The sequence below is a fragment of the Penaeus chinensis genome, chromosome 4 (genome assembly GCF_019202785.1).
Source record: "Penaeus chinensis breed Huanghai No. 1 chromosome 4, ASM1920278v2, whole genome shotgun sequence".
NCBI lineage: Eukaryota > Metazoa > Arthropoda > Malacostraca > Decapoda > Penaeidae > Penaeus > Penaeus chinensis.
In genome coordinates, this window is record NC_061822.1 from 38633147 (window position 1) to 38643335 (window position 10189).

At 32.8% G+C, this 10189-nt stretch overlaps 1 protein-coding gene across 3 annotated transcripts; it reads right to left on the reverse strand.

The window, feature by feature from the left end:
- Nucleotides 1-1539: 1539 nt before the first annotated feature.
- On the reverse strand, nt 1540-8757 carry LOC125048030 (double-stranded RNA-specific editase 1-like). 3 transcript variants are annotated; one of them, XM_047646642.1, is made up of 5 exons: nt 7646-8757; nt 6717-6969; nt 2715-2848; nt 2320-2530; nt 1540-2162 (listed from the first exon to the last, which is right to left on the reverse strand). In XM_047646642.1, exons 1-5 carry the CDS (start codon nt 7814-7816, stop codon nt 2071-2073), a joined length of 861 nt encoding a protein of 286 aa, XP_047502598.1. In that variant the 5' UTR covers nt 7817-8757; the 3' UTR covers nt 1540-2070. The 3 variants fall into 3 exon arrangements, with proteins under 3 accessions (XP_047502598.1, XP_047502587.1, XP_047502576.1); XM_047646631.1 differs by having other exon boundaries at nt 2715-2857; nt 7646-8756; XM_047646620.1 differs by having other exon boundaries at nt 2715-2881; nt 7646-8750.
- Nucleotides 8758-10189: the final 1432 nt, after the last annotated feature.

Consider the following 10189-nt stretch of genomic DNA (forward strand, 5'->3'; position numbering starts at 1 on the left):
TCATGTAACCTTATAGAATGGTGCATTAGTGAAAAGAGTAAAGAGGGGGGGGGGGGGGGGGGGATTTCATTATCAAATGTGCCAGACGTCAAAAGTATATCAGTTCAGTGTAGTGTGACATTGAAAGGGCAAAGAGGGTGAAGGTAGAGAACGTAACTAAATGGGCTTAAGTAGGAATTAACAATTAATTAAATCAAAGTAGTCAAAGGATCCTGCAAGGATGTCCCTACGGCAAGGTAGTAATTAGGTTTAAGGGCGATTAGTTCAGTTTCAGAAGAAATGTTAGGAATTAATTTGGAGCGTGTTATCCCTGATTTAAATAGAAGTTCCAAGTATAATAGAAAATAAGTAAGCAACGTGATCGGATTTCCTCATTTTCTTATTTAAGGGAAAATTTCTGTAGTGTCAACATCTAAGGTCACTTCGCCCTCAAATCCCACCCTAACTATAACAATGATAAAGTATTGTAACGAAAAGGGTGAAGTGAGTAAACGATTAGAAGTGGGATGAAGAGAAGGAAAAGGAAAGAGGGAGAAGAAAAGACCATGCGAAATTTGTTGAGGCGAGGGCTGAGGTCCAAGGCAGAGCCGATCCCCAACATCGGTCCTCAGCCTCCGTCTCCTAAGGCTTCCCATGGTAAAAGCAAGGGATTGGGGTGGTGGATTTCCTCATTTTATCCTGTTCTTATTGTCTGCATTTTAAAATGTGAAAAAATAACGTCAACTGAAAAACATCTGCATATGCTTGTGTGATATGTTGACTTTAAACTATTTATTTCCCATTACCATATTCTTTACGAAAACGTAAATTCTGCTTCAATTTAATTTGTTTCATCGAATTGATCACCTTCGTTTTCATTCTTCTTTATACGGCAAGGTTAAGCATATTTTCTTGGGTTTATTTCATGTTCAAATTCTTGGTCTCATGTTAGAGGACTATGTGCACATCTAGATCAATGAGAATTCACTTACTATACAACAAAGCTGAATAGGAAAGGGAGAGGAAAAATAAGTGGGACAGGAGAAAATGGCGGGCGAGAGGGAGAGCAAGTTTCGGACGCTTTCCATAGAATATTCTTTTGGACAATTTAAAATATTTTTTCTTCAGCACATGGGACACTTTGGGACAATTGTAGTTTTTTTTTTTTTTTTTTTTTTTAACCCTTCAGTATTTAATGAGCTTACATTGTACCTTTTATCCTTTTTTTTCAAGATCAGGTAGGTTCCAATTATCATAGGCCTACTTTGTTCACAACTTGTATCCTTGATGCAGGCCTTCAGTTTGATTTATTCTGTACAGGCTACTTGGTTATGCGATTCCTTCTGTCATCTACATTGTTTACTTTTAGTTTTAAATGTTTTTTAATAACCATAAGCTAGTTCATCTGGGAAATCTATTTTGCATAGCACTTGTATATCTAAGCATTACTTACACAGTAGTTACTTTTATGCAAGCACTTCTTTGGACAATATTTTATTATTTCTAGTTATTGGAAATGCCATGCATAAAAAAAAATGACAGGTCTATCTTTAAACAATATTTCTCACGTCTTCAGTTTTATTCTTTCAGATTCTGAAACATGATCGTAAACACAAACTACATGTATACTACAATATAGTAAAATACCAGAAACAAATTAGTAAAGAATGTATTTGATTTTTTTGGCTTCAGAGTAAATGTGTAAAGTTCCATCATTTACATGCACAGTTAATTCTAACATACAGCTATAATATTAAAATGCCCTCCTTAATTAAGATGGTATAGAATATCCATTAACAGATATTTTCTTTTTGTATGTAATGTGGTAAAGTTACACAAACTAAACCAGATAATGTTGTATCTAACTAAACTGACAACTGTGAAATAGATAGCATTATCTATTGGTAAAGTGTGGAGGAACAAAATGTGACCCTGCAGTTATTAGACCACATTCAATAACAAAAAGTAAGAGATCACTGCAAGCAGAAGCAAGTGAACCACACGCAATGACTTTCGAAGTGTTCCAACTTTAATCAATAGCAAATATCAAAAAAAAATTATTTCTTAAGACATCAAAAAAGAGCATTCATGTTAAGCTGGAGCTTCGAAGGTTGAATCAATGCCATACAAGTCTTGAATGGCTTCTTTGGCAAGAATAAACTTCGCTTTCTTCACATTATGACCTGAAAATGGAAAACAAATGATTAGGCAGCTGCAGTTGAGAATATACAAACTAGTCAATCACATAACCTCTGCTAATTTACTTTACCTTTTTCAATTATAACAACATGAAAAACCAGTCAAGTACTACTATACTCGTCTGCTATAGGGTCAACTTACCTACTCCCGTAAATGGCTTCCCATCAATATCAGCAGAAACTGTGAAATAAGGTTTGTTCTCCTTTGTGGCCTGGGTTACAGTATACTGCAGGCCTGGCTTCATCTGATGCAGAACCATGACGGGATGCATGGCTGCTGCATTCTCAGGCATCTGTTTAGCAGGTTTTGGCACTTTCGTAGCCTCTGTTGACTGTAAAGCCAAATTTGCTTCCTGATGAAAAGAAAAATTTCTATCAAGGATCAACTACATCAACTAGTTGCTTCACACATCCTCTGGGGACTGCATCACTTACAGGGAGGGATATTGTCTCTACGACACCTAAACAAGGGTCTTTGTTCATTTATATAAAATGGGGGGAGGGGGATGAAATCTTGTGATGACCAATGATTCTCACCTTGGCATCAGCAGGTGTAAGAAGAGCCCTTGTACCAAGATGGGCACAAATGGCTTCTGTAAATGCAGTTGTCGTTCCTTGAGCCGAATCCTCTTTAATACCTGTTGCTCCTCCAAGAGACTGACCCAAGAAAGCTTGGAAACCTGTGGCGTCAGAGGCAGTTAGTTCTAAAATAAACAAAAACATTTCAGTAGGTGATCTCATGAAATAAAACATGGTTACTATTAATTGTAAACAAAACATTTACCCGTGTCCATGCATATGCTTGCAATTTTCTAAAAACATCTTAATAGCAATGCCATGCTTCAGATTTTTTATAGCACATTCATTACTAGACAGCTGCAAAAACTTAAAAGCTTTAAAAATTTCAATATTTCAAATAAAACCACTAAATGACAACTATACAAAAAAATGGAAATAGAAAAAGGCATGACAAAAGAAAATAACTCTGTATTAAGGACTTCAAAATATATTCCCAGTTGCATTCACAGTATTACCAAATAGATGAAAAATAAGTAAAAATATGTACATGTGTGCGTGTGTGTAATATCTATATACATAATACAAGATTTCCTTGTGAACAAGGCTTCCTATTCAATGTCTAACATGTTAAAAGAAAGAAATTTCATGTGATGTTACAGCATATTTACCAAGAAAAAAAAAAAGAAAAAAAAAAAGGGGGGGGGGGGGTCTGGTGATGCAAAACATTGTGTATGGATTATTTCAAGTAATTATTTTTTTTTTTTTTTTTTTTTTTTAGGTGGTGTTACATGGCAGTTTAATAAAACACTGCCATGCAAGCAATAGCAATCAAGACAAAATTACAAATTGGTTTCTTGCACTTTCTTCTTTGTTATCAACTGATTTAAAATCTGCTTTAACACTTTGAAATATTAGGTTTATTTAGTAATCTTTTCATTAACCACTGTCATTATAAAAAGTCATTATTTTTGCAAAACATCTTAGCACTATCAAGAATATCTATAAATACAATGTAGCAAAATATACTAATAATTTTTGAAAGTGGGCATTCTATCAGTAGAAAGATTACGGTTTGCATCAGACTGGATTTTTAAAAAAAATATTTACTTACAAATCCCTATGTACGATTTTTTCATTAATGGTAATGTATAAATTACTTTGCAAACCAGAACAAACTACCATTTTATAGAGTATTCACATGAAAATCCTCTCTATGACCTTGTCTGAATACAAGAGACTCAAGTGTACATGACGGGGATGGGGAGGTGTATACATGTATAATCCTACATGTATGTATACATGTATAATCCTACATGTATGTATACATGTATAATCCTACATGTATGTATACATGTATAATCCTACATGTATGTATACATGTATAATCCTACATGTATGTATACATGTATAATCCTACATGTATGTATACATGTATAATCCTACATGTATGTATACATGTATAATCCTACATGTATGTATACATGTATAATCCTACATGTATGTATACATGTATAATCCTACATGTATGTATACATGTATAATCCTACATGTATGTATACATGTATAATCCTACATGTATGTATACATGTATAATCCTACATGTATGTATACATGTATAATCCTACATGTATGTATACATGTATAATCCTACATGTATGTATACATGTATAATCCTACATGTATGTATACATGTATAATCCTACATGTATGTATACATGTATAATCCTACATGTATGTATACATGTATAATCCTACATGTATGTATACATGTATAATCCTACATGTATGTATACATGTATAATCCTACATGTATGTATACATGTATAATCCTACATGTATGTATACATGTATAATCCTACATGTATGTATACATGTATAATCCTACATGTATGTATACATGTATAATCCTACATGTATGTATACATGTATAATCCTACATGTATGTATACATGTATAATCCTACATGTATGTATACATGTATAATCCTACATGTATGTATACATGTATAATCCTACATGTATGTATACATGTATAATCCTACATGTATGTATACATGTATAATCCTACATGTATGTATACATGTATAATCCTACATGTATGTATACATGTATAATCCTACATGTATGTATACATGTATAATCCTACATGTATGTATACATGTATAATCCTACATGTATGTATACATGTATAATCCTACATGTATGTATACATGTATAATCCTACATGTATGTATACATGTATAATCCTACATGTATGTATACATGTATAATCCTACATGTATGTATACATGTATAATCCTACATGTATGTATACATGTATAATCCTACATGTATGTATACATGTATAATCCTACATGTATGTATACATGTATAATCCTACATGTATGTATACATGTATAATCCTACATGTATGTATACATGTATAATCCTACATGTATGTATACATGTATAATCCTACATGTATGTATACATGTATAATCCTACATGTATGTATACATGTATAATCCTACATGTATGTATACATGTATAATCCTACATGTATGTATACATGTATAATCCTACATGTATGTATACATGTATAATCCTACATGTATGTATACATGTATAATCCTACATGTATGTATACATGTATAATCCTACATGTATGTATACATGTATAATCCTACATGTATGTATACATGTATAATCCTACATGTATGTATACATGTATAATCCTACATGTATGTATACATGTATAATCCTACATGTATGTATACATGTATAATCCTACATGTATGTATACATGTATAATCCTACATGTATGTATACATGTATAATCCTACATGTATGTATACATGTATAATCCTACATGTATGTATACATGTATAATCCTACATGTATGTATACATGTATAATCCTACATGTATGTATACATGTATAATCCTACATGTATGTATACATGTATAATCCTACATGTATGTATACATGTATAATCCTACATGTATGTATACATGTATAATCCTACATGTATGTATACATGTATAATCCTACATGTATGTATACATGTATAATCCTACATGTATGTATACATGTATAATCCTACATGTATGTATACATGTATAATCCTACATGTATGTATACATGTATAATCCTACATGTATGTATACATGTATAATCCTACATGTATGTATACATGTATAATCCTACATGTATGTATACATGTATAATCCTACATGTATGTATACATGTATAATCCTACATGTATGTATACATGTATAATCCTACATGTATGTATACATGTATAATCCTACATGTATGTATACATGTATAATCCTACATGTATGTATACATGTATAATCCTACATGTATGTATACATGTATAATCCTACATGTATGTATACATGTATAATCATACATGTATAATCCTACATGTATGTATACATGTATAATCCTACATGTATACATGTATAATCCTACATGTATCTTTACATACATGTATACATACACATGTGTATGTACACATACATGTACATGTGTATAAACGTGCATGTATGTGGGTATGTATATAGAAGCATCTGTGTGAATGTATATGTATATTAGTGTGTGTGTGTATGTATATTTGTGTGTGTGTGTGTGTGTGTGTGTGTGTGTGTGTGTGTGTGTGTGTGTGTGTGTGTGTGTGTGTGTGTGTGTGTGTGTGTGTGTGTGTGTGTGTGCATGCATATGTACGTGCACATGTTTACATATACATGGATATATGAATAGATATGAAGTATAAATATTCATGATTATATATCTTTGTATTCATATACATCCAGGTGTATACATGATTCAGAACATATACAAACAGATATAAAATCAAATACATACACACTATAACAACATATACACCTGCATAGATACAAAATACAAATATATATGATCAAATTATATATTCTCATATCTATACACACATATTGCATATACAAACAAATGTTTACACATACATTACGTATAAACTGAATGGGTTGAACCCCTACTGTGACCATTATAATACGCTTACCAGGTGGCAGGGCAGCACCATATGGCTGGGCTGGAGGGGGACACATGCCCACTCGACCCTCACGCCAGTCATTGAAAAGCTTGTAGATAGCAAACGATGCAAGTGTTGCCCAAGGAGTCTTGTCCTCCTCTGGGCCTTCCGAAGGGTTTGAATTGACTGGCGGTTTTACAAAACTTATGAGAGCGGCTTCTGCTGCGGCCTGCTTAGCTAGTTGCTTGGATGAGCCAAACCCACGATACTTCTGCGTCTCATTCTGTTATAATGCAAAATAATATTAATAACAAATTTAAGATTTAATATTTCAGGCTTTATATTCAAGTTTTAAGGTTTTGAATAAAAAAAAAAAAAAAAACTAATAGACCTAAATTATCAATAACCTTAAACTTAAAGTACACAAATACAATTCATATATTAGTGTAGATTAATTTATGATCCTTTATTTTATTAAAATCATACGTGGCATAATAAAAAATAAATGGATTTAAAAATTATCAAAAATTTTAACCTAACCAATTGTTTTTAAGATAAATAACTGATTTTATTCATATTGCACTTAATTTGCATGAATTCCCTGAAACCTTTCTTTAGTATAAATTATACAAACTATGACCGACTATATAAGCCATTTATAAAAGCATTACTTTCATGACTGGTCTGCCCCCCTTCCCCCCCTCAATGCAATGCAAGTTGTATAGGTTAGAAAAAATGTGCCCTGAAGTTCTATCCATGTTAATCCACATGCATTGTTTTGTGTATACAATAAAATTTTGAAGCTTGAATGAGAGAAAGCGAAATAAACTTCAATTTAATTGCTTTTCCACACATATATTAAGGAATCAGCCACACAAGAGGATATACTGAAGCAAGGTAATATGCTATTTTTCTTAATAATGCTTCTATGCAGCATGAGTAAAATACTTTCAACTTACCCCATTAGTAATTTCCACCGAGATACAGAATGGCTGGCCGACTCCTCCTTCCTGTTCAGTTGTATAAGCCACACCTGGTCGTAACTCATTGAGGCACATAACAGCGTTTTTGGGCTGCACGTATCGTCGAATCTTGAGATTTTTAGCTCCAGGTACCTTCTTTTTCTTCATCTTCGTCTTGCCGCCTGCCACCACATATTAATTGAAAGGTCGCAACACACTTGCCATTGACATAGAAAATGGCTTGCCTTAGCTGGCAAGAAAATACAACTAGGATACCAGGTTGATAACTTACAGCACAGTTAAGGCCCTTTGGGAAAACCTAAATCCCCATTGTATATAGTCAGTTAGCATGCCAGATTTTCATGAATTTAGTTGGAATGACTTGGTAGGATTCAGTACTATATGTACTTCCCACCTCAGTCAGACATCCATGACAAGTGTGGGCAACTCGCTTCAATTAAAATTCTCTGAAAATGTCTCTACGACTGTTAAGTAAACACCCAGCCTCATGCATGGCAGCCAGAGGAGGACTCCTGTATAAGTCAGGATTATACTCAAAAGCCATCAACTTACTGATGACGTAAAGCTACACTTACTAATCACTGCTTATACATGACTCCCCCCCACTGGCTTTCTGGCGTGCTACAATTAACAAATGTCGTGACGAGACATAACAGGTCATGGGACTAAAGATAACCTTGTGCGGCCGTCAAACTACCCCGCTGTCAAAACAAAGAAGAGAGCCTGTGAGAAATCTGTGGCAATATATTTAGACCTATTCCCTCTAACATTATCTCAAACTGAGTGTGTAGCAACATTATCAATCCATGAAGATAAGTCATAGCATTAGGAAAAAGCTTGATAACTCAAAAATTATGTAATTCTGGATAAATAGTCAATTTCTAAGAAGTGAGATATCTACAAACTAAGAAATCGTTCAAAGCCAGGCATCGATTTTCACACGCACTCCCCCCTATGCGGCTGGAGCCTCATTCAAGAAGATCTTCAAACTTGAATCACACATTTTTCATTCAACTCATTTCCAATTTTAATTTCAAGATTTTAGTATTGCAACCAGGTTTTATTACCAACTCAACTTCTAACATGAAAAACTTATAAGCTTGTGTTAAACAAATTTAAGTGTGTGTGTGTGTGTGTGTGTGTGTGTGTGTGTGTGTGTGTGTGTGTGTGTGTGTGTGTGTGTGTGTGCTATATTTTATTCTTATATTATATATATATCTCACAATGAATATTAATATTAATAATTATTTTATGTACCAAAGAGCAACAATATGAAAAATGCTAGGAAAACCACTCCAACATTACCAAAGGCACTTCTAGCAGTACTAGTTCAATAAAACATTGGAAAATCATTAGTACTACTAAGACCTACAAGTTGTGTTTTCTGGCATACTTTGTATCCAACATTTGAGAAAAGTACTGTTAGAGGCAATGAAGGCTAGTTAGAGCCATTTACCTAGCAGCATCACATAAGTACTCTTTGATGAAAAAGGTGTAAGCAAATGATAATCCTAGTCTCAAAGAGTGCTACTTTGTGTTTCATGTATTTTGCATGAGTTCTGTGCATAGTGTGTAATATAATGCAATCCGGTATTGATACAAAAGTACAACTTTCCTCCCTGGGTATGCTGACCAAGTTCCACTTATACTAGATGTAACCTAGAATGAGTGGGTTTAAATCCTTGTCTAGGTGGAAAATTGTATTTGCAGTATATACAAATATACAATACACAATATTTACTTAATGTGAATATGCATGTTATCTATATCCCTCTGGCTGAACACGTGAATCCTAAATACCTCTGTGTGAAAGTACATCAAAATGTATTTCCCTCAGGGAAAAATACTTCACTTTAATCTGGAAGATGTCCTGTCACTCCCCATCCCTGTTTTTGAGGGATATACATATATGCATATATTAAGTGTTAAATGTATATGTATATATACATATATATTTTACTATTCTATAATTGTATGTATATTATGCACATTTTAATCTACATTACATATATATATATCATATATATAACATAGAATGTAGAATATAGAATATAGAATATATATATATATTATAAGCCACATACCTGCACTTAAATTTACACATGTAACATTAAAAGCAAAAGGAAATGTGCAGACATGCATGAGCATGAATGCAAAAATAATCTATATTAACAGGTCAATATACATTCATTATTCATGTAATTTGTCCTATTACATAGTATATATATATTATAAATTATATTATATATAATATATATTTTATACACATTTGATTATATAATTTTATATATATTTAATCATACAAATAAATAGGAAACTTATTTTCACCCTCACCAAAGATCAACTTTCAATAGTTATTCCTTATAATAATCTTACCAATCATTAGCTCTGCATTCATCATCCACACAGTACTTAAAACACACGGCAATCGACCTTCCCTTTGTGCGATTTTATAGTATAAATGAACCCAGTGTTAGCATAAATTAATTCCCCTATTTTGACACCTGTTGGTTCCCTTAC

Excerpts from the sequence above, each read along its gene's own strand:
- LOC125048030 (XM_047646620.1), bottom strand. The coding sequence starts at position 7,816 with ATGAAGAAAAAGAAGGTACCTGGAGCTAAAAATCTCAAGATTCGACGA. Across the intron at positions 2,882-6,716 it reads TGGTGCTGCCCTGCCACCTG|AACTAACTGCCTCTGACGCC; the intron begins GTAAGCGTATTA and ends TGTTTATTTTAG. Across the intron at positions 2,531-2,714 it reads TTACACCTGCTGATGCCAAG|GAAGCAAATTTGGCTTTACA; the intron begins GTGAGAATCATT and ends TCTTTTCATCAG.